The 24,857-nt window shown below is 50.5% G+C and overlaps 1 protein-coding gene across 1 annotated transcript; it reads right to left on the bottom strand.

Moving 5' to 3' along the window:
- Nucleotides 1–638: 638 nt before the first annotated feature.
- Nucleotides 639–24,857, bottom strand: RBP1 (retinol binding protein 1). The gene is made up of 4 exons (XM_044252254.1): nt 24,596–24,857; nt 23,891–24,069; nt 2,738–2,839; nt 639–886 (listed from the first exon to the last, which is right to left on the bottom strand). Exons 1-4 carry the CDS (start codon nt 24,666–24,668, stop codon nt 833–835), a joined length of 408 nt encoding a protein of 135 aa, XP_044108189.1. The 5' UTR covers nt 24,669–24,857; the 3' UTR covers nt 639–832.

The following is a 24,857-nucleotide window of genomic DNA, read 5'->3' as shown; positions in this document are numbered from 1 at the left end:
CATTTACACTTTAGTGTGAACACGAGGCGGTTTTCCCTCTAGAGGGATCTGCAAGTTATGCTTCATCTGTAATAGTTAAAGGAAGGCTTTACAGCAGCCCATAGATGAGTTGTGAATGTTTTGGGGGCGGTAAAGTTTAGGCTCATGATGCCTCTGAAATGAAATCCAACTGGTAATTGCCTTTGATTGAGGTTCACCTCATTCTAGCTTTGGCTTGCAATTCTATCCAGCTCCATCTCAATCACAAAAAATGTTTAGACCATCTCCTATGTGTACAATCTGGAGCTGGAGCTCTCCATTGGTCAGATCTCCTTAACCAGGCTTTAAGTGCCCGGGGGGAAGTGGCAGGGAGAGCATCTTCTCTTGCTTCTGTGGCAGTCACCATATTTTGGCCCTGAATGGACGTGTAACATGGTAGGTGCTTAATATGTGAAAAGCTGAATGTGAAGTCACACATCCTGACCCTGAGCCCATGCCCTTGGGGAAAGAGCTTACAGGTGCACTGTTAGGACTAAATCAGCAGGTGTGTGGATGAATTTCTCCCTCTGCCCAGGGCTGGCATCGGGAGAAGCTGGCTTCAGAAGCCCCAGGAAAAAAAGTGAGCACAGGGGGGTTTGGAAGATTCTTCAAAACAGATGTCTGAAGGAGAAATCACTTTTATTGGGATGGCTTTGTTATAAGGAAAAGAAAAGAGACAAAGCCGAGAGACTGCCTCTGCTAACAGGTTCCTGCGGGTGGCTGGACATTTCAGCCCCATGCTGAGCAAAGAAGGGGATCCTGGCCCAAGGATCCACGCCGTGCATTCCTCCAGATCCGCAGGTCTCCGCAGGCTTCAGTGCACCTTCTTGAATACTTGCTTGCAGACCACTCCCTGCACTCTCATCTCCTGAAACAAAAGCAGACATTTGCCACTGGCCAGAGCAAGGTCACACTTGGGGCTCAGTGCGTGCAGGGGCAGGAACTTGGAAAACACTCAGTGTCTGTTATTTTTCCTCAAGAGTTGGCGTGAACTAACCAATTCCTTGGAAAGTCAAGTGAACCGGATCTGTGGAGATGGGGCTCTGCTATGCCCCGTAGGCAGAGCTGGCTGGGAAAAAGGGTAGCTGAAAACTGGCCAACAGGACCTTCTGATGACTCCCCTCCTCTTACTCTGCTCAAGGGGCTGAAAGGCTTTAAGAACCTCAGGCCTGAGCAGGACAGAGTCTTTGCCCAGGCCTGGGAGAAACCAAGCCCGGATACATGGCTTGACCCCAAGAGGACTCAGTAGGTTGTCACAGGCCAAGGCTGGAAATTAGCACGGAGACTCCAGCTTCAGGCACACGTTGGAGTACCCAGGGAGCCCGAACAATGCCTGGGTCCCAGGCTAGACCAGTTGTATCAGTGTCTCAGTGGGTGAAGCACTATTATTAAAAGCTCCCAGGTGGTACTACATGCAACCCAGAAAATCCATGCTCTGCCTACAGGGCAGTCCCCATGGAGATGCCAGGAGGAATGACAGCGTGGTATCACCACACCTTGCAAGTGTTTTGTTTTGTTTGAAGGAGGCTGGAAATCTGAATATTTATGTGACATCTTGTAATTTTTAAACTGTTGCCTGAAGAAGTTTGAAGCTCACTGATGGTCACATAAAAGAGGCCTGAGGCCCTCAGTTTGCAACTTTGGGCCTTAAGCCACGGAACCACTGAGCCAGAAGAGCCAGTAGAGATCACATCGGCTTCCCTCATGGCTCTGTAGTTGAGGAAACAGAGGCGCTGGGAGAAGACGGGCTCAAGGTCAGGCACTGCAGAGCCCAGGCTCTCCGCATTAGCCTAAACTGCTTCTGAAAGCCATGCCCTCGTGCCTCCTCCCAGCACTCACGCATCCCGGGGCTCTTAGGGACTCTGGCCTTTGCAGAACCGCCATGTGGCAATATGGCATTTTGAAGATGAGGCTCAGGGAAGGAAGGCACTTATTCAAAGGTATCCAGTGAGTCAGAGGTTGAACCCAAGTCACCCAGACCATGTTGTGTTTTTGTTTTTGTTTTTGTTTAACTCGGAAGGTAACTGAAGAGTTCCAAAGGTGCAGGAGTGATGGAGGTCTCCTTTCAGAGGATATGTATTATTTTAGCTCTCCAGGGGCTAAGACCCTTACTCTAGAGTTGTGCATGCTTCTCCCAGCCAGCAGATGGAGAAGTGGCTTTGACTAGAGTTCCCAGGCTGGAAGCCCACACCTGAAGACTGGAGAAAGGCTTCTCCTCCCCTGACCTAGAGTGTTGAGATCAGGTCTGAGAGAAGCTTAAAGAATTCTCCTTGGTTCTAGCCTGCCACAGCTTGGCATGGTGAACACAGAGTTTGGGAGCAAATTTCAGTTCTTCCAGTTTCTAGCTGTGTAACTTGGATGTAAGTCTCCGTGTCCCCATCTCCAGAATAGGAACCCTAATAGTGCCTGGCCCATGGGGCTGCTGAGAGAACAGAAAGAGATATGGAATGCAGAAGAGCTTAGCTCCACATCTGCTGCTTGGCAGAGACATCCCTTCCCCTCCTGCCTCTGGCTGGACAACTGAGTCAGCCTAAACCTTGAAAACACATCCCTTGGTTTTTAAAGTCATTCTGTCTTCTCCTGGTCCTTGGAAGAGAAGCTTCAGAGCAGAACCAAGGCCCAGCTATAAGGCCTTCTTCCAAGGTCCAAGGACCTCAACACTGACCAGAGCTTCCAAGCCCAGCTCTGCTCCATACCACCCCACACACCAGCAACCTACCAGGTGCAGCTCATCACCTTCAATCCACTGGGTCCAGCCACGTCCCTCCTTTTCACCTTTCTGCACACACTCAAGCTTGTCCCCATCCCAGCTCACCGTGGTCTGCCAAGCAAAAGAATATGGTGGTCAGTTTTGAGCAAGCAGCCCCTGGGGGGCAGCCCCAACCTTGATAACCCAGGGTGCGCTCAAGTCAATTTCATTAAAGAAAATTTGCAGCCAAATTCTGTCCATCATGTGCTCTTTTTTTTTTTTTTAAAGATTTTATTTATTTGACACAGAGAGACACAGTGAGAGAGGAAACACACAGTGAGAGAGGGAACACAAGCAGGGGGAGTGGGAGAGGGAGAAGCAGGCTTCCCACCAAGCAGGGAGCCTGATGCTGGGCTCAATCCCAGGACACAGGGCTCAATTCCAGGACCTGAATATCATGACCCAAGTCAAAGGCAGATGCCCAATGACTGAGCCACCCAGGGACCCCACCACCATGTGCTTTTATTACAGTATGCAAATCAGTTTTAAAATTTACAAAAACCATCCTAAATTTCACTTAAAGGGGTAATTAGAAGAAAAAAGGACATTAGGGTGGGGATCTCAGAGCTAGGGCTGGGGCTTGGAAGGGAGGAAGGGCTTCAGAGGGCTGAGCTCCCACCAGGTGGGCAGGGAGAGGGCTCCGTCCTATATCTTGCAGGTGAGGTTAACTTCTCAGAGTGCTCTGCCTTTTCCTAGACCTTCCCCCCCGCTTCCTTCCTTCTTTCTTTCTTTCCTTCCTTCCTTCTATTGTTTCAACCTTTGCAAGTTCTTAGGACACATAAGACTTGAGCTCTGCCCTCAAAGATGTTTCCATCTCATGAAGAATGACCTTAGATATAAATAACCACCTGTAGGTACAAATGGCAGCCGTTCCAGCTCTCTGTGCTGTCCCTAAATCCTCATGACTCCATTTGGAGCAGGGATTAGCTTCTCTATTTTACAGAGTGGGTTAAGGGACTGGCCAAGTTCACCCAGGTGGCCAGTGACAGAGTCAGGTCAGAACACAGATCTGTGGGGCTCCAAAACCCTCCTGCCCACTTTTGACTACACTTCTTTCTGAGGTGTCGATTGTCACCAGAGTTACAGACCAGATGCTGTGGGATCCCAGATGAGAGTCCAAGAAGGGGAAGCTCTGGAAGGAGGAAGCAAGAGGGCAAGGCCTTGAAGGACAGGAGAATGGAGCTGAAGCCGAGGAAAGGAGGCATGGGGGGAGAGGAGTTTTCAGTGGATCACTGTAAGATGAAGGCACAGAGATGGGACAGCATCAGGCATGCTCGGGAATGCTCCTCAGGTGGGTTCCTGGGGCGGGGGGTGGCGAGGAGGAAGCTCACTGCCACCCCACTCCCCATCCTCCAGCCCTCTCATCTTCTCTGAGCACTTTGTGCCCTGCGCAGGTGCCTGAGCCACACAGTGAGCAGGCCAAACGGAGTCCTAACTGCCACAGTGGGGAGGCAGGGCTCATAAGGTGGAACCGCCATGTAGGGGAAGGCTGTTTAAGGGGAGGTGGGTAGCTGCAAAGATGGGACATGCCACTGGCACCTGCACAAAAGTCGCAGTCCAGACCATGAGTTCTCAGGGACCGCTTAAGCCCTGTATGTCTGAGTGAGCCCTTGCCACTCCAGTAAGACGCTGAAGTCTCCCCTGGGCACAGGCTGAGCCTGTGGTTTCCCTCCTCCTGCTGTCTGTCTTCCTTTGGCATGCCCAGCACCTGGGCAGGGCACAAAGTGATCAAGGAAGTTAATGTCCTCGGGCCCCCTCCTCCTATGACAGGTGGGAACACAGGGCCCCAGAGAAGGACCATTAACTCAGAGGTCTTGGCTTTACAGAGCTAAGGTTCTAGGGCCCTTGTGTTCCTGGACATGTTCAGACAGCCAGAACAGTTAGCAACAGCCTAATAAAGATTCAGGAGAGAAGTAGTCTGGGAAACGAGTATGGAGTCAGTGGGGGCACTCCCTGTAGGAGGACCTCAGCCTCCTTCTCCCAAGCCCTCTCTCCTTCCAGGGCCTGCTGATGACGGCTCCCTCTGTTGTTGGAATGAGGCCTGCCATGGAGCACAGGCACAAGGGCACCAGGTGGAGCCCCTGAGAGCAGGAATCAATCTGACTTCTGGTCCTGGAGCCTGTTTCCTGAGAGACACAGCCCAGGAGGACTTGGGATGGGGACGTTCCTTTCTGGGATCTAGAGATGGCTCAGGGCACATGCCCAGCCCCAAGCCAGAGAGGAGGTGGATGTCAGATGAGGTGTTTCGTGGGCAGAGACCACCAATGAGTCAAGCCACAGGACAAGGTGACCATTCTCTGCATGCTTTGTCCATGCCAGGCCTCTGGAGGGACGTGGGGGCAGAGCTCTCTGACATTCCTCAATTTCAAGGAGCTTGTCAGAATACTTGGCTTCCCCATCGACTGAACTTCTTTTTGTGTTTATCCAGAAGTCTACTCTGCATACTAAGGGCTCCAGGCTTTATCAGAGGCCGGGACAGAGTTATTGGTTCCCAGTTAGAATATACACACTTCTGCCTCTGCCAAATATATTAGAGTCTATAAGGGTAGCCATGCCTTCTGTGCTGGAAAGTGCGAGAAGCGCTCAGAGAAGAGCACAGCAGTAAAAGGAATACCTGTAATCTTGCTTCCTCAGAGATAATTACCCTAACATTGTGATGTATTTATGTCCAGTCCTTTGTTCTATTAATCCATATATATTTCTATTTTTAAAAAATTAAGATTACATCATTTATGGTTTTGTACCCTAGTTTCTTCATTTAATAGAAGCAATTTTCCACTTCAACAAATATTCTGCATAAGCAGTATTTTAATTGTTACATAATATTCAGGAAATGGCTACATCATTTGCGGGGCCCAGCACAAAATGAAAACAAGGGGCTCCTTTTTAAAAAATGATTTGGAATTTTAAGATGGTGACAGCAGAGCATTAAACCAAGGGAGGGGCCCTTCTGTGTATTGTGGCCTGTGTGATTGCACTGGTCACAGGACCAGTAGGCTAAGCCCACTGGTGTTTCATTGTATAGGCACACTATTATTTAGCTCATTCTGTATTCTTGGACATTTAGGTTATTTATTATTCTGTGCCATTATATATACACAGTTTTGAATATATCATGTTCTTTTTTATTTTAGGGCAGAGGGGCAGAGGGTGAAGGAGAGAGAGAGAGAATCCCAAGCAGGATCCGCACCCAGCACAGAGCCCCATGTGTACTCAATCGATTGCCACAACCCTGAGATCATGATCTGAGCTGAAATCCAGAGTTGGATGTTTAATCGACTGAGCCATCAGGCACCCCTGAACACATCATGTTCTTAGAATAAATTTACAGAGGAAGAATTGTTGCATTAGAGAATATGCATATTTTTAAGGCTTTTGGTAAGTATTGCCAGCTTGATGTCCAGAAAGCTCATACCTGTTTACCTTCCAACACCAATGTCAGGGCATGAAGCTTGAAAGTGATGTTCATTAATAGTAAAGCAGGCTTTGCTCCTGAACTAACATGTTACCCTTTCCAGATCATTTTGCATCTTTTAATGGGGACCATTTGGATATAAAAAATAAAATACCTTACCAAAAGAGTGACGGATAGCAGAATTTCAGGCATCCTGAGAGATGGAGGGATATAGGGAGTGGGTGGAAGGATCTTTGGGTGTAGAGAACCCTTTCTTGGAGCCCTACAATTAGGCCCGTTTATGAGAAGGGTCCCTAACACACAAACGCTATGGCAGTTTCCAAAGGAGGCACTTTCTCAACCTCAAGTTCCTATTGACTCTAACCTTGGTTGGGTGAGTTAGACAGAACAGAGATGAGAATATCTCTGAGGCCGAGCTCAGAGATGTTCAGTAACTTTCTCAGGGTTGCCCAGCTAACAAGGAAAGAATCTGGGTGGGAACATGAGCCTTGCATGACTCCGTGCCCCATGATTCCCAGCCTAAAGCAGGGCACCCGGAGAGGTCTGCAGGAGACTCTGGGGCCTATAGATACATGCAGGGATTACGCTGAGACTCTGAGCAGCCCCCAGGAGAACACCTTTCGGTTCAGTCTAGCTACTGTTGGCTGTGGGTGCTGGGAGCCAGAGATGGGTCCGAAAGGGCTGACAGAGAAGTACCAGGTGCTTACACCCCAACATGGTTGGCACTGGGATTAGGGGAAGCCCAGAGGCTGCAGTCCTTGGGAGAGCTCCTCGTTCTAACAGGAAACATAACTACTATTTTTCTTTTTATTTAAGTGGGAAGGCATTCCAAACCCAGTGAGTAAGGACAAGCAAGCCAGTGCTGTAAAAGCTTCCCTGGGCTTAAGGAGAGGAAAGAACAAGGCTGGGGGATAGATGGGGCCACGCTGCGAGGCTACAAACTGGGACTGTGGCCTGCAGCGTGTTTCCAATGCCCGCCAGTGCTGCTTGCCCCCACACAGCCCCGTGGCTCTGACCTGCTGGGTGGGACCATCAGGGAGGACACTCATCCTGCGGACCAGGAAAACTGCCAGGCTGTCCTCCAAGTTAAAGAGGGCCAGAAGCTCAGCCATCATTTACACTGGGTTCCTGGTACCTGTCCCCTTATTGTATACTCTCCAGCTGCATCAGGTTGACCCAGTACTCTCAGCAATGAGCACGTTGCTTGGAGTCAGCAGACCTGGGACCTAGCTATGAGGAATGACTCTGGGCAACGGGAGTTGCTTCTGAGCTTCGGTGCCCTCATCGACGAGAGAGGGACTGATGTTATGTATTGTGGTCAACTGTTCCATGGGTGGCCCCAGTGGATCACATATTCACACCCTTGTGAAGTCCCCTCCCACAATGACCTTGGCCTTGTCTGCGTGGCTTGTTTTGGCCAATGGGACATGATGCAAGCAGCGCCTTTATAAGCACGTGGACACTGGGGGCTTGGTCTCTTAGAACCCTCCCCTCTGGGAACCAAGTTGCTGGGCTTTGAGGAAGGCCAGCCCATTCTACTGGGTAAAAGGCCAACGGGAGAAGCCTGATTACCGTGCAAGAATTAAGACACCCAGCTGAGCCTTATCTACATGCAGAACTGCCAGTCAACATGCAGAACTGAGAGAACCATGGGAATGCATGGTTGCCCTTTTCTGTTACTAGGTTTGAGGTGCTTTGCTATGTGGCATTAGGCAACCAAGAGACCAACCAAGAGAGAAAAAGCACATAAAGTGCATAATAGGGCTGGCATAAGCAGCACTAAGTCATAGTAATCAAGACATCCAGAGTTTAGATAGGGAGGGGATTTGCTGGTCCAAGTTGAACCATAACTAAAAGGCTTTTATTGGAAGCTGGAGGTTTGTGAGGAAGTGATTGATTGGCTATTCATCATGGCTAAATGTTTCAGAAGCTCCTTCCCTTCCAGAAGCCTTGGACCCAGACCCAGAAGGAGACCTTGCAGGGACTGCCTGCTGAGCTGGGCACCCCAGAGCACTGTGACGTCCACGTTCCTAAGACCTAATTAGTTTTTGTTTCAGGAGAAGATCCATTTGGAAACTTCTCACTAGTAGCAGTGATGGCTCCAAAAATGGTGATTTAGTTCTCCCACTTGACTATCCTATGTTCACTTTTGGTGGGCACAGATTTTTCTCTTTAAGCTTTGTGTCCTGTGGGAATAAACCAGGCACTCCCCCAGAGGATCAGATTTGTCCTAAGAAAAGAGGGGTGGGGAATTGGGGAGGAGGAGGATGACCTAAGAAGAGATGAGGGAAATAAGGAAAGAAGGATTGTTGGAAGGAGACTGGGTAAGAAACAAGGGTCCCTTGTTTTCTTGGGATAACCCCTGATGACAAACTTCCCCAGCACCCGAGAACTCATCCTGTGACTTCCTTCTGCAGTAAGAGCCAGCCACCTTCACTGGACCAGAAGCAGGGACATCTGAGACAAGGATTTGCTTGCCCTGTAAATGCCATGACTGAAAGGGTCTTTAAGAGGTTATTCAACCCAGTTTCTCAGCTCAGCCACTTGCTACTGCTTAATCCATTTAACCAGAGCCTAACAGGGGAATTTGAGGCAAGAGAATGCTCCTGATGTTTTCCAAGTAGCACGGGAAGGCAGATGCCAGTGGGGATTGAGGTGGACAAGGTACCAATGATGAGGATAGGCAGTGCTGCCTTCACTCCCACCACGGGCTCTCGGACTCCACCTTGGAAATGAAGCCCAGACAATTTTAAGGACAAGGGGGAGTCTGGCCACCTTCAGTTCCTTTCCTTTTTTTTTTTTTTTTTTTTTTTAATATTTTATTTATTTGTCTCAGAGAGAGAGAGAGACAGAGTACACAAGCAGGGGGAGCTGCAGGCAGAAGGAGAAGCAGGCTCCCAGGTGAACAATGAGCCCAATGCGGGACTTGATCCCAGGACCCTGGGATCATGACCTGATCCAAAGGGAGGCGCTGAACTGACTGAGCCACCCAGGCGTCCCTTCAGTTCCTTTCCTAAGTAATCCTCACTGCAGAGACCAGCACGTCTGCAAAAAGGCTGGAGTCCAGGGTGGTGGTTGTAAAGTGAAGTCGGTCTAACTTTTCTATTAAAAACAAATAACCTCTAACACTTTGGCCTTGTCAGCAGCTTTCCCAGAAAGACACGCACCCACAGATGAATGAAGACGGAGCTGCATCACTCTGACAAGGAACTGTCACTTCAAAAGCCATTATCCGGCTCCCCTGACCACTTAGAAGACCCAGCTGGCACTGCTGCATGGGGACCAGTGACACAGAAAACCAGGCAGCCTTAAGAAGCACGTCCCAGGAGTCCCGAGGCCCCCTTGTCCTGCGCAGATGACCTGTACTGGGAGTGACAGACCATTCCCACTAAATGAATTCATCTCTTGGCAATGACCCAGCACAGTCTACAAATAGTGGGATTCAACCTACCTCCCAGGGATCTGTGACAGTTGTTAAGGGTCCTACATGCCCCAAACACCTGTTCTGATGAGCCGGGGGAAGATCAATTATGGACCCCTCCAAACTTGCCCACGCAGCTCCAGCAAGCCCTGTGTTCATGCAGCCACCTCCCAGATATGGCTGGGGCTGAATGTTACTGTCTCTGAGGCTCCAGAGCCACATCAGAAGGGAGGCTGCCATGTTTGCAAAATCCAGAGCCAGGACTGACCCAGGTCTGACCCTAAAGCTTGTGCTTTTGAAATTCTGGAAGGGGTGGGGGACTGAAAAACCAGACAGTGAGTAGACACTTCCTCTACATGATGTGAATTGTTAAAAGATGCAAATTGGCCACTCCTCCTGGTTGATTTTAAAGTGTGCATCACCCATTGAGCATTCCTGGGAAAAAAAGAAGGTTCTCAGCCTCTGGTGCCTGTGGTAAATAAGTGAGCAGATGAGAAGGTCAGGGAAGGTAACGGAGAACCTGCTGAGTGCCCGGTACTTCTGTTTCACTTGACTTTCAAGCTTTACCTCTGGTAAAAATTAGACTTAGTATTAGACTTCATTAAGCAACCAGCCCAAGTCTCCTAGGGGTTATGGGCTGAGCCTTCCCTTGGATCCAGTTCTTTCTGGCGGAGAAGTCTACTTTCTGCTCACAAGGCAAGGCCAGGTGAGCGATGGGCCCACTCTTCTCCTGATGCACCTCTAGGAGGCTGGCCATTATCTAAAATCAGCACATTCGGGGGCTGGGAGGAGAAGCCAATTCTCTCTAAAAGCAAATTAAAATGAAATTAATAAGGCCTTAAAATATGAACGAGTAATTAGAGACCGAAAAGCTGTTAAAAGCAACTACTTCAAACCAGTAAAGCCACAACAAGGCCTTTGTGGGCATGAGAGAATGCGACGCTAATGCCACGAAGGAGCTAACAGCAAATGGTAACAATTCTTAGGACAAACGAAACGCTAAAATGTTAAGACTGACCTTGACATGTCATTTTTTAAATTCCTTAAACATTCCAGGAAGTTCCCAGGATCAATTTTAAAACAAGAAGCCCTCAGAGAGCTCAAGGCCCTAGGAGGCCAATATTCTGGATAAGGAGGGAAATGGGACTGGGGAGGGTCACAGGGCTCATGTGGAACTGTGCTCAGTCAATCCAGGGACCCAGTACCAAGTGTCCCAATCTAGGGACCCAAAGTCTGGGCTGGACCCAGGCCATGCCATGGAGCAGCTCAGCCTGGAGGGAAGGCAGACGTGGAAACTGGCATTGATTGCACTGGCGTTCCATGTTGGGCTATGTGGTGGGTACCCAACCTAGCTGGAGGGTCAGGGAGAGCTTCCTGGTGGAAGGAAGAGCACCACTGTCCTTGTCACCATCACCATCATTACCCTAACAACATGGGCTGAATACTCACTACGTGCTAGGCAGGGTATTAAGCGCAACATGGGTCATATCTTGCAGGAGAACTTACACTTGCCCCGTTTTACAGACATGGAGACTGAGGCTTTCAGATCACCCAGCCATATAGTAGGCAGATGAGATTTGACTCGAGTCCATGTTCTTGGCTATTGTGCTCTGCAGCTACCTGATCTCAGTGGATTCTTGAATGAGCAGGATTCTCTGGCATGGTTCTGTGCAAGGAAACACTCGACAGTTGTAGATTTGACACCTACACACTAGTCTCGGGTGCTGGAAACAGAGGCAGTGAGGCGACGACCCTACTCTCAAGAGCACACAGACTATGAAAGAAGACAAGTAGAGAATTCCAGTAGAATGGCAAGCGCTGGGTAGAAGTAGGTGATGGTAGTTGTGGAAGGGGGAAGGCATCTCATTAGTCTCTGGTATAGGGACAGAGGTCCATCAGGGAAGGCTTCCTGGAGGAGGTAATTGATGCTGGAAGTAAAGCTGGAACTGACACCAGAAAACACCATGAGAGTTAGGTTAAGAAGGAGAAATTGGAAAAGAGGAATGAGGGTATCCCAGGTAGCAACCTGGACAGATGCAGGGAGGCAAGGGCTGCATGTGGGAGGCTTCTCAATGAGCTCTGCCCATCTGGATTCTCTCGGCATGACCCTCCCCCTGGAGTCTGACCCTTTACCTCTAACTCCAGAATTTCCTGGGGAGAGATGACTCAGCCTCTCTTTTCCTGCACTTTCCATCTTTGTAGCTCCAACCAGCCAGGCCTGGAGCAATGGGCAATCCGGATGTTTGCAGGCAGAGCTGGCCTGCTACTTGAGCTGGGGGTGAGGAGTCAGCTTATTATCAATGATAGTCCACCCTGGCAGTGGGGAGTGGGGGAGAGGGGGTGGGGAGTAAGGGAGGAGCCATCCTGCCCCAGAGAGCTCGGAGGGGCTTTGCAGGGCAGAGTCCACCAAAGCCTCATCCTTTTCACAAGAACCTCTGGTTCCTTCTTTTTATCTTTCTTTTCCTTTTTTTCTTCTTCTACTTTTTATCTTTCAAGGCAAACAGAAACAAGCGGCTCCCACAAGATAAGAAGATGCTAGCTCAGTAACCAAGGAGGAGTCGCCAGCAGGTCAGGGTCTCTGAACCGAGAGCTCTTTGGGGTCAGGGATCTTTTTATTCACTGCAGGATACCAACCCCACCTGGGGATCTATGCTGAGAAAATGCATATTACCAATGAATGAATGAACAAACAGCAGAAAACATTCTAGGGCAGTCTTACAATTTTTCGGGCAATGATCAGGTTTTTTTTTTTGTAGACAAAATATCCCAGGCAATGTAGCTGTTTATTCTTTTGTAGATTAACCTTGAGAAACGTGTTAGCCATTGTGTGCTTCTGAGTCCTGGAGAACTTAGTCATCACGCCCAGGGTCACACAAGCCAGGAAGAGTATGAGTCACGGTTTCAACCCACTTCGGTCCAACTCCAGATCTACTGCCTGCCCACTGTTCCCACATGAGCTTGCAGCCATGGATGCTTTTGCTGCCAAACAGTGACTGGGAGGCTATGGGCCTGGAGCTGGCCCCACCAAGGGACTGTGTGACAGCCTTGGAGAGATCCAGACCTGAGCCCCAATCCACTCTGGCTTCTTTCCAGCAGGGAGACCCTGAGCACTGTACTCCACCTTCTGAGCCATCATGTTCTCACCTGCACAGCGGGGCCAGTGAGCCCTGCCCTAGAGCAAGAACCATGGGGACAAAATGACACAAGGGGCTGCAAGGACCTATTTCAGTGCTAGAAACAGAAAATACTTCAGTGAGCTGCGGCTGGCCTTGCATTGGATATGCTAGATAGGGGAGCCCACAATTTGCATGTAGTGTCTACCACAGAGGGCTCCAATGTGTTCATCAAACAAGTGTCAAGGCCCTGTGAGGCCAGCGTTCTAGATGGCAAGGAGAGAAATGGGGCCGAAGAAGGTCTTAGGGATCATATGGGACTGTGGGACTGTGGAACTGTGGCATGTTCCCTCTGGCTGTGGAGAAGGCCCTGCCCTTGGCTCCTACTCTTGGACTAGACCATCGCAGGCTTTCCTGCCTCTAACCCTCACTATGAAGTAGTAGGTACTCCTGATTTTATAATTATCCCCAATTTCACAGACAAGTCAAGGCAAGGAGAGGTGAAATAACTCACTTAAGGCCACCCAGTTTGTAGGTGGCATAGATGGGACTCCAAAGACAACAGTCTGGCTCCAGAGCTAAACCAGTTATGACTCAGCCCCACCTCTCTGGCCTGCCTCAGAGGGCGTCCAGCCATGGCCAGCCTCCACCATGGGGGAGAACGAGAGCCAGAGCAGACCCCGCTCCTCTGCCCGACAGTTCCATCCCATGACAGCACTACTTCACTGGGGTCACTGCACTGGAGATTTCAAAAGCCTCCCAGAGAAATTCTTCCAGAGCTGGGACTGTGAACATAACAAGGACCCCGCCCCTTTCTGGTAACAATCTGGAGTCAGACTGCCAGGATCCCAAAGCAGGCTCCACCAGCTACCTCATCAGGTATCACCAGTGGTGACACCTGTTCCGCCTTTCATTCATTTCACGTACAATATAGGAAGAATTCGGGCATCTTCCTTTAAAAATTGTGAGGATTGAAAGGATTTGTGCATGGAAAGGGCCTAGAATTCCTCGCACATGGGAAACACCCAATAAGCATTATTGTTAAATGGCAAATGGATTCTGCAGTGATAAGATCTACCATTTACATTGTTTGAGGTCCTGCTATTTTTACTTAACACCCATTTGACAAACACACTGGAGCCTCTAGGCACTGGACATGCAAAGTATGGGCCCCCCTGTCTAGCATCTCAATTGCATGAACAAGTGTCCCAGGTGCCCTGGGGACAACACCTGCAGAGCGGGGCAGTGAAGCAAAAGGAAAGGATGAGGTGGGATGGGGGGTTAGGACAAGATTGGTGGAACAGTTGAGCTGGTCGTGAACCCATGGTATTTATTCAGCAGGGGACTTATCTCAAGTGAGTGGAGAGATGAAAGAAGAAAGGCAAGCGAAGGCATCTGCACGTGGTAGTGGTGGGGAGGGGCGAGGATAAGGACTGAGCCAGGGAGTGGAGGTGCACAGACAACCACGGCCATGTCCTAGAAAGCCCAAGCTCCCTTAGGACTTGGCATGTCAGTGGTGGGGAGCCCCTGGGGGTTTGGCTAGGGAATGAGCTCATCAGATTCCCCTTTTTAGAATGTGAAGGGTGGGTGGAAGTACTGAGGATGGTGGATGGGAGAAATAATTCATAGAAAGTGCTGAGCCTGGTGCATAGGAGTAAGTGTAAAGGGGGGTTATTATTATTGTTATTATTGTTACCAGCATGAGACATTCAGAGCTGTGGGGATGGGGGAAGGGAAAGAGAGGCTAAGAAGCAGAATCCACGCAACTTGTTGATGGGTTGCCCATAAACACTTTTCATTTATCTTCACAGTGATCCTTTATGGGGCTACGCAGTGGTCTACGGAATTAAAAAGCCACAGTCACTCTGGCCACCTGTGGTTATGTGGCACTTAGCCACATGGGCAGGAGGCAGCCAGCTCTGTCAACTACACAGGGTCAGGGGTCAGAGAGATGTGAAGTTGAATCCCAGGGCTATGGTTAACCAGCAGTGTGGGTGGGACCTGAGGGTCCCCTCTGTAAAATAAGAGTAGCACCTCTTCTCCAGGATTATTGGGGAGTTATATCATACATGTAAAGTGCTAGGGCAGAGCCTCCCACTTGGAAGCCCCTGGAGGGTGGCTTGTGCTTCTGTGTGGGCTGGTGAGGATAATTATCAGGCAGCTACAAACAAATACCTTTGTACAAACAGATGCAGCTTTTTTTTTTTTCTTTTGAATGATTTTCCTGGAATATAATCACAGAAGTGGGATATCTGAGCCAAAGAGCAAGAAGACTTTTCTGACTCAGTGTGTACTGCCATACAGGATTTCTCCCCCCTCATTTTCGGAAGGCAGAGCCACTTGTGTTCTTAAGGCTGGTCAAGGAGGGTTTTGCGGCCTGGCTTCTCCTTTACCCCTGCTCTCATACCTTCCGTGTCCACCTGGTTTATACAGCTCTTCCCCAGAATTCCTCTGCTGTTCTTGGACCCTCAGGCCAGAAAAGAAGGGGGGCAGGGGCAAGGAAGGACAGACTCATTAATACCACTGTATCAAAGGCAACTAGCATTCTAAGGTATTTGCTTATTAAAGGAAACACCTAGAGATGCCTGGGTGGCTCAGTCGGGTAAGCGTCTGCCTTCAGATCAGGTCATGGTCCCACTCGATCCTGGGATCGAGTCCTGCATCGGGCCCCTTGCTCAGCTGGGAGGCCACTTCTCCCTCTACTTCTGCTCTCTTTCTCTCTGACAAATAAATAAATAAGATCTTAAAAAAAAAATAAAAAAGGAAACACCTAGAAAAGTCTTGGGATATTTAACCAAAATAAATGTGCTCTAATGTTGGAATTTCAGTCAGCATGACAAAGCCCTGGGGTTCCTGTTTGGAGGATGAGGGGTGGAGTTTGTGTGTGTGTGTGAGTGTGTGCGCGCGCGCGCGCACACACACACACACATGCATGTTCCAGCACAACTCAATCTGTAAAATAGAGATAGCTACAAAAATGCTTCCCAGGAAGGAAGCTCTTGTGAACCAGGCACAGCACTTGTTGTCAGAGTTTTCGATCAACTCTAAGTCAAATATGAATAAATCCCCAAGCCCATGTGAAATGTCAGCAGCTGGACCTGAGTTGCAGGGGCCGGTTACCAGAGAAGCCTTCCATGGGGCAAAGGGGCCCGGAAGAGAGCCCTCAGCTCACAGCCTCCAGAGGGCTGGAGAGGAGAGCAGACGGGGTTTCCCACCCACTCACTTCTTCTGGTTCTAGGCCCTGTGACTGCCTCAACCAACAGAATACAGAAAAATATGGCTAGATGACTTCAGAAGCTAGGGAGATCCTAACAGTGTCCCACCCTTACTTACGCCTTGTTCTCTTGACCCTGTCATTCCTGGGACCCAGCAACCAAGACCTGAGGAAGTACAGGCAGCCAGGAGACAGTGAGTATGAAGGGCCATAGGGAACGGGGATCCTCCAGCTAGGAGGACCAGCCACCCTCTTTGTGCTCTGTCCAGATTTCAGATTCATGAACAAAATAAACCACTGCTATTGCTTGGAGTGTGGGAGCACTAAGTTTTGGAGTGGTTTGTTACACAGCAATAGAAAAAGGGTACAATTCACCACCACACTGAATTTTCACACCAATCCCATCCGTGCTGCTACCCCGGCTCATTTTTACAGATGAGGAAACACAGCTGGAAGCTGGACCCAAGACTCAAATCCAGGTTTATCTCAAAGCCAGAGCTCCTCAGTGCTTCGTCATAACCCCATACTTGCCCACACACTAGTGGTGCCTGCTGGGCACAATGCACACACCGCTGGTGCCATCGACTTAAAGCTCCGTTGCACACCACTGTGGGCTGCTGCGACTTTGGCCTCCCCAAGAAGACTCCATCCACAGGGACTGGACCGCATCTCTCTGCTCTCATTCAGCCCCCCAGAACCAGGCACCCAGAGCCCCAGGATGGGCTTACTACTCTGAGTCATGACCAGCACATCACAGAATCCTGGGCACGGGCCAGCCCACTTCCTCATTTTTCTTTCTTAGTAGTTATCAAAAGCATGGTCTTTGAACCAGCAGCATCAGCATCATCTGGAAACTCAATAGAAAAACCCGTTCTTGGGTCCACTCCAGACCTTCGGAATTGCAAACCTAGAGAGGTGGGCAGCTCAAATTTGGGAACTATGGCTCTGGCTATTGATGTGGTTCTTTTTTTTTTTTTTTTTCCAATTTATTTATTTTCAGAAAAACAGTATTCATTATTTATTGATGTGGTTCTTAACCACGATCTGTGGACTCCGAAGATCTGAAAATGTTTTAGATGCAAGTGAAAGCAGTTTGAATAGCTGAAGGCGAAGGAAAAGGAATGCCCTGGCTGGCTCAAGCACATGGGAAGCCTTGGAGATGAGCTAGTGGCAGGGGCTCCAGCATACCCCCAGCATCGCAGTTTCTCTCTCACTCATTTCTGCTTTTCTGCTGGTCTCCTTCTCTTTCCCTTCTGCTGGATTTCTCCAGGCAGCTATGGGCGATGGCACGGCACTTAACATCTTGCCAGTTGATGAACTTCAGGGGACTAGAACATAGCTCTCTGCCAAGGTCCCTAAATTAAACCCCAGGAAAGGGTGAGATTAGGTCACATGTACAGTCATGTGACAGGTCATGGGACACTGTCATCATCCTGGTGTCGGGTCTCATCCTACAAGAGAGAGTGTACGTGACTGGCAGCTCCTCCTGACCCCACAAGGTGAGTGAGGGTGTAGCTCCCAACAAAACAGGAGGTGCTTCGGTAGGTGGGTGGGAAGCTATGTTGGCCAGAAAAACAAACAGCCATAGCTGCCCCAACTGCCACCTGGCCATTTTGAGTGATTACTTTGCCCCTAGTCTAGGGCACCAGAAGGGTTTTGGTCCCTTTTCACACACAGTGTCGTGGCTTCCCCTGAACCATCTCTATAGTCCTCAGAATTTGCCTTGAGAGGCAGACAGAGCAGCAATCACTATGCCCGTTCCACAGATAGGAGGACAGAAGCAGTGTATCCAATCATTTAAGGTCACTGTCAGTTTGGTCGGTGGGGGGGGGAGGATTCAAACCCAGACTCTCATCAGTTCTCCTCACCACACAGCAGGCCTTGTCAGTACTCTGTGCTCGCCTCCGGGCGGCGCTGGGCTCACAACAGGGAACTGAGGTGCTGGCCCTCTGCAGAGCTCCAGGGGAGACCTTGTAATAGAAAACTTCAGAAATAGGCCAGTTAGAGTCCTTCCTCTGCCACCAGCTGGCTGGGTAGCCCGACCTCTCTGAGCCTTAGAGTTTCATCTGCAAAATGGGCACAAGGACACTTACAAAACAGCATTTGTTGTGGAGGTCAAAAGAGGCAAATTGTTAAAATCACTTGGTGCAGGCCTGATGCTTGGTAAGGAATTAGAGCATGTTATTTTCCTTTGTTCCTGCCTAACAAAAAACAAAACCTAACACAACGATGTGATTCTTGAAAGCTACTTTGTGCATTTTATATGGGTTGCTTTAATTCTTCTTTTTGTAATCCTCAAAAGCATGCTGCTGACACCAATTTCAAAGGTCGGGGAACTTTAGCTAAGACTTGAAAGAGACTCCGTGTTTCCATTCTGGAAAAGACCCAGCTGAGAGCTGGGGGCCTGACCTGCAGCCCTCAGAAGTCTCCCAAATCTGAGGGCACTCACAGCTCGGTGGCCCAGGGAGTCAATTCTGCCACCCGCATCATGTTTTTGTTGTTTGTTTTTTTTTTAAATACAAACCAGAAAAAAAAATCCATTTATGAGTCAAGAACAGGATCAAAAAGCTGGCAAGAGTTAAAACCAAAGTGTTAACAGCAATTTGGTGGATTTCATGCATTACCATCTATAATTAGATGGATGCATGGGGGGATGGGGCACGGATGGGTGGATGGAAGGAAGGAAGTCAGGGTGGGAAGGGAAGGAAATACACGGTTAAAAGAGAGAGAATTCAGGAGACCTACAAACACTGATATGGAAAGGTGCACAAGAAGTAGCATGAGTGAGAAAACAATGCATCAAGGAGTGGATTTCTTTCTCTCCTTTTTAAAAAAAAAAATTGTTCAATAGATAGACAGCTTCTATATTCGAGGAAGATTTCCAGCAGATCCACAGAAACAGTAGCAGTGATTACCTCTGGGGAGTGGGAATGAGGCCAAGGGGGGCAAGGGGCCCTTTCCTTTGCAGTCCAGAGTCTCCTGGGCTATTTGAATTCTTTCTTTCCTTTTACAATAAAAACAAAGAAAGCAACAGAGGGGCGGAGGGCTGGGAAAGCGGAAGGGAGGCTCTGCGCAAGGGGTCATCCTGAGTTCATAGCTGGATATGAAGGAGAAGCTGCAGCCCGGGGAGGAGGGACCAGGCTCGCACGTGAACAAAGGTGCCCCCTTCAGGGACATGCTGACCCAGTGTCCATGGCAGGATGACAAATGGCCCTTCTGCCACCACTGTGTGGAGTGGGGCTCATGGCTGGGATTCCTGACTGAGGCTGCCTTCCACCACAAACGCGGCTCCTGCTGGAAGCGCTGAAAACAAAGAACTCCATCATTCCTCAACCCAAGGGATTCCCTGGCCCAGGAGCAGGGACAATATCTGAAGTTGAGGCGCACCTTCCTCATTCAAGCTCCCCCACCCTGCCAAAGCACCATGGGCTAGATTTCATACACGATACTGGTTTCAAACCCGGCCTGAGGTTTCCTCTTCGTGGATAAAGGCATGCAGGAGGCAGCAGAGAGCAAAGCCACACCTTTACACATCTCCACCACAATGACAGCCCCTGCTGTTTGCAGGTCAAACCTTACTAGAACAGACCAGGAAATGTGAGCTGAGTGATCCCCTGGCCCCAAAGACCCACGTCCTCCAGCCCTCCACCTGAATAGAGACTGGAGAGCCATTCCCAGTGGCTCTGGGCACAGATGGCAATGTGCACGGGGCTCAGATGGCTGGACCCAACCAGCCAGTGGCACATGGCCCTCTGCAGCTGACATTCTAGTTGTCCCACTGTCTATGGAGATTCAGGCACACAGAGAAGCTTCCTTCCTTCAGAGCCACGGTTCTCAAGCTTTAGCAGCATCAGAGCCGTGGGACACACTTACTGAACCCCAGACCTCTGGCCCCACTCCCTGAGGGTCTGATTCAGGAGGCCAGGGCTGTGGCAGGAGAATCTGTGTCTCTACCTACTTATTGTGCTGCTGCTTCTCCTGCTGCTGGTCTCCGCTTAGGGAACCGCAGCTCTAAGGAACCCACAGGGCAAACAAATACATCTGGGCTGCTTGATCCCCGACTTCAGGTAATGGGGTTGGGTAAGCGGGAGAACATCCCATCTGAAGGGAACAATGTGACAGTGTCCCGGGGGTTCACACAGCAACCAGGGTGGAAGAAATGGGCACCCGGTGTTTTCAGCAATCTTGATTTTGTTGGTAAGAATGGCCAGAAATATGAAAGCTCATAATCTTTGGCAATGATTGGCAACTGGCTCTGAAATTTTTCAAACATTGTACAGGCCAAACAAAACACATCTGCAGGCCAGATTTCACCCCTTGGCTGCAGTCCTAGAGCACAGATAATGTTCCCACATAAGGAGGCAGAATCAGAGGTCACTGAGCCAGCAAGCCCCTGGGCCCTTCGGGGAAGGATGTCAGTGTGACTGCATGGCTCCCCGCAAGAGATCCCTGCAGCCAGTGGAGCAGCATCTAGGCTCCCTAGGTCCTCGTCACTCCTATCTTCCCCAGCCACACCCTGCACTCCAGTCTTTGTGGACTGCCCCCACTCACCTCCGAAATCCTCTCCCAACCAGGCCTTTTCTGACTGCTGGGCCTTTGCGCCTATGGTTCCCTTGGCCTGGAACACTCTTTTCCCTTCTCCACATCTCTCCTAATTCTTGGTGGGCTTTCAAGGCCCCCCTCAGTTGGACAACTTTGATGACTGCTGCTTCCTCACCCCTTCACACTGTGCTCCTCAGCCCACTGTGCCTCCATCACTGAAGAAAATGGCCTGAGGATGCCCCTGTCTCCTCCCCGGGCAGGTGCCCCTGGGTCTGCAGGGCTGAACCCAGAGCCTGGGGTGGAACAGGTCTGAAACTGCATTTACCTACTGCTGTTCTCTTAGCCTTGGCCTTCCTCCTGTCCCTTTCTGTTTGCCTGGCTGTTTCCTGCCTATCCTTTAAGCCACAGTTCAGACTACTTCCTGTGGGAAAGTTCCCTGACCTCCCAGACCCAGTAGGGGGTCCTCCTCTGGCTGTCCTGCCCTGATCCACACAGCAGTCACCCTGTGACTGCCCTCCCCCCTGCACTGAGCTCCAGGAGGTCAGGAATCCTGTGCAATTCATCTCAGTAACACAGAGGCTGCAAAGACAGTATAAGCACCATGACATGTTTGTGGGACCAAGAAAGGGCTGAAAACAGATGAACGCATGACCTTAGGTGAGAAATGAGACCCTTGTCATGTTCTGGGAAGAAAGCTTAGAATGAAGCCAACCTGGTGCTGAGAACAGATTGGCCTCCTCCTGGTCACTGCTCCTGGCTGGTGGGTGCAGAGCATGTGGAGCAGAAGGGGCCGTGGTGAAAGTTCACTTTGACGAACTGGTGCCTTGCCCCAGACACGCACGGCCCTAGAGACCTCAGCCAATGTGGCCCCTTGGCAGGCGGCTCCTCAGACTTTGCAAGCCTCGAGCAGGACAGTAGCTGTAATTCTTTATCCTACACTCACTGCTGGCCATGCTCTTCCCTGTAGGCCTCCATCCAGTTGGCAGCCCAGAGAAGAAGGACTTCTCTGCAATGTGAAGGGCCATGGGCAGGCTGGAGCAGAGGGACTGTCCAATCCCCCAACAGCAACAGCGAGATAAGTAAGTGCCTGTATAATTGAGAGAGGGCTGTCCTCAGTCCTGCGACCACAAAGGTGACCATGAATCCTATAATCCCACCTGGTTTGGCCAGCAGCTGGGCTCTCCGATCTGGTAACCTGGATTGTCCTAATGTCCTTCTGCTGGGCTGAGAAAAGAAGGTAGCCATGTGCCCCTTCCTTTGTGTCTGAAACCCCCCCCTTCCACCCCTTTTGTCTTGTGTCAAAGTTACCTCTTCCAAAAGTCCTTCTGGGATCTCCTCATCTGGGTACTTCCCTTTGTCACCCCTGATCGCACTGTGTTCTGACAGTTTGTGTGTCTGTCTCCGCCACCAAAACTGTGAGTTCCTGGACACCGGGGATTGCAACATCTCCCTGGGTCTCCCTGTGCCCAGTGCAGTGATTAGCCTGGTAGGTACGGGGTGGCGGTTAACGGCAGGGACTCTGGAGCTGACAGACAGAATGTAAATCCTCCCTCTGCCACTCACTTAACCTCCCCAACGTTTCACAGCGAGAAATCCTGCCCCAATTTTCTTATCTGTAAAATGGGGTTGAAGACAGTTCTGTGGATAGTGAGCTGAAATAAAATGGTAGCAGGACATGGTGCATAGCCAAGCCTTGATGAGCCCCAGCTAGTATGACTAGGTGATCAATGAATGTTTCGCAGGGAGTGCAAGATGGAAGACGATTAGCCAAGTAAGTAAGTACAAGCCAGCACATTCCAGAGACTGCAGCGACCCAGAACGGATTGAGATGTCTGATGCGCTCTGTGAGTCCTCTAAGAGTAAGCTGTGGACAAGGAGTTTTCTTACAGCACAGTTTCATGCCAGCTAGGGAGAAGATGTTGGACAGTGATCCGCCAAGGCGGATGCTGTCTCCTGGTCTCCTTTCCCTCTGGGAGCCCCTCTGGGGATTCAGGGGCCTTAGGTCCTTTAAAGTTACAAGCTGACATGTTCGTACAATAATATTGGCCTCTCCAAAGATGCTCCCTGCTGGCTACCCCATCTTCTGCCATCATTCCAAACAGCAGACTCAGACACTGACTCATGACTACTGTCAGATGAATTAACAAAGGGGGATGAGGAGTCCAGGAGTGGGGCTCCTTATCCTCACACACTGGCACCTCTTTATTCACAGTCCCAGCAAACCTCTACCACTTGGTTTCTGCAGAGGCGACCAGCAGAGAGGTGCCTGGCAGAGGATAGGAGGGTGGGCTTCCATTCCAAAGGTTCAAATCCCATCTCTTGCAAATCTCTTCCCCTCTCAGAGCCGTGGCCATTGCATATTATGGGGTCACGAATCTCTCCCTCACTGGGCAGTGTGCAAAATAACAGGCACAGTGTAGGACACACAACAGACCTTCAGTAAATGGCCAGAGGGAAGGGGAGAAGGAAGGGGAGTATCTCCTCAATAAGCAAGGCAGCTGCCTGGGGATGAGCATACACTAGCTTGGGACCCAAGACTGGGAAAGGGATTCCAGGAGCACCCTGACCTCTCAGTGACCCAAGAATGTTGATGGAGACTTGAGGCTGGCCTTCCAGAGTTTGCTGTGGAAACGCTAATTGGGGTCTCCAGGTCATCAGCTTCCCACCCTGGGGGATGTGCTGCTCCCTTCCCTCCCCCTCCTGCACCAAGGCTTCCTCTAGTCTGGGCTACAGTGGCACTGACCCACTAGTAGGGGCTGGCTGCAAAGTTCAAAGGAAGCTCAGCGGGCAGTGGAGGACAGGGCGGGGAAGGGGACAGCAAGGAGTCAGATCTCGGTTTGGGGATGAGGTGGGGCAGATCAGAAGCTTCCAGGGGATCATGATGTCCCCTGCTTCCTAGAGTGGCTTCATGCTAGATCATAGGGAAAGTTTTACACTTGAAAAGAGTTCCCTGTGTTTCTTCTTTCCTTCCTCCCTCAGGCCACAGTACAGCCAGAGGCCAACAGAGGCACAGACTTGTGGGGAATTCCAGCCCAGCTCCTCCCTGCTTTGCTATTCTGAGCATGTTACTCATCTCTTTGAGACTGTTTCCTCATCTGTAAAATGGGCATACTCAACCCTCAACCCCCCTCACAGACTGTTGTGAGGATTAGGTGAAGTCAAATATATAAAGAAAGCACCTGGCTCAGTGCCTGGACACAAGAGAGACTCAACAAACTGCGGCTTTCATAACCATTACTCTCCTGTTTGGACAGAGTCCTATGCTTGATGAGTCTGCGCTGTCAACTTTGTGGGCTGGCAGTGTGAAGATCCCTAGTCCCTAAACCATAAGGGCCCCGGCTCCCCTCCCAGATGAAGTAGCCCAAACTTTGGGCAGGCTCCCTGGGCGGGAGATGCCCAGGCATATGCAAATCCTCACCATGCACTTGCGGTCATCTATGCCCGTCAGATCCTCCTCAAACTCCTTCCCAACCTGGAAGTCCATGATATAGTTCCTGAAAGTGCTCAGCGTTCGAATGATCATGTGGTCGCCATCCTGCACGATCTCTTTGTCTGGCTTCAGCAAGTTGGCAATTTTGCGCAAGGCCACATTGACATCTGCAGGGGGTGCCGGGGAAGAGAGAGGCAGAGAGTTGGCAGGAAAATTCTGAGAACTGTCCCAGGGTAGCAGGGGCCCCAGGAGCCAGGTCCTCCCCAGGAGAAGGACCTTTGGGGTTCCCTGCACGCTTAGCGCTGTCTTAGAGAGCAGCCAGTTCTGGGCCTTTTTCTTCTTTCTTTCTTTTCTTTTCTTTTTTTTTTTTTTTTTTTTGCAACAAAGTTTTCTGCCCTTATCTGACCCTTTGAAAACAAAAACTAGCAAACTAAACCCAGCTTTCCTAATGAAGTTATTCACGTCTAGAGCCAGCTATCAGATGTTTACCACTAATTAGCTCTAACAACACCCACCCTCCCAGCCGGAGCCCTGGCGGCCCAAGCCCTTTTCGCTGCCCCGCGTACGAAGCAGAGGCCGGTCCCGGCGGAAACAGGCGGGCCGCGGGCCCTGGAGGGCTCTAGAGAGCCCACCGCTGGTCCCCGAGGGTCTGGTCGGGGCGCCCCGGGCCGAGTGCCCCGGGCAGCTGCTTACCGAGCGCGCGCAAGTACTCCTCGAAATTCTCGTTGGCCAGCATCTTCCAGTACCCAGTGAAGTCGACCGGCATTTCGGGGGGCTACTGGGGCGGATCGGCCTCGGAGCGGAGAGGAGCAGCTCTGGGCTCTGCGGGCGCAGCGGCTCCGGACGCGATCCGGGTGGTGGGCGGCCCGGAAATGTGCGCCCTTGGGGTGCAGGGGGCTCTGAGGGGCGGCGACAGCTGGATTCCAGGCGCTCACAAAGCCCGGGGGAGGCTCCC

The sequence above is a fragment of the Neovison vison genome, chromosome 6, assembly GCF_020171115.1.
Source record: "Neovison vison isolate M4711 chromosome 6, ASM_NN_V1, whole genome shotgun sequence".
NCBI lineage: Eukaryota > Metazoa > Chordata > Mammalia > Carnivora > Mustelidae > Neogale > Neogale vison.
Note: the sequence above shows the minus strand (reverse complement) of the source record. Positions and strands in the feature narration are given on the sequence as shown.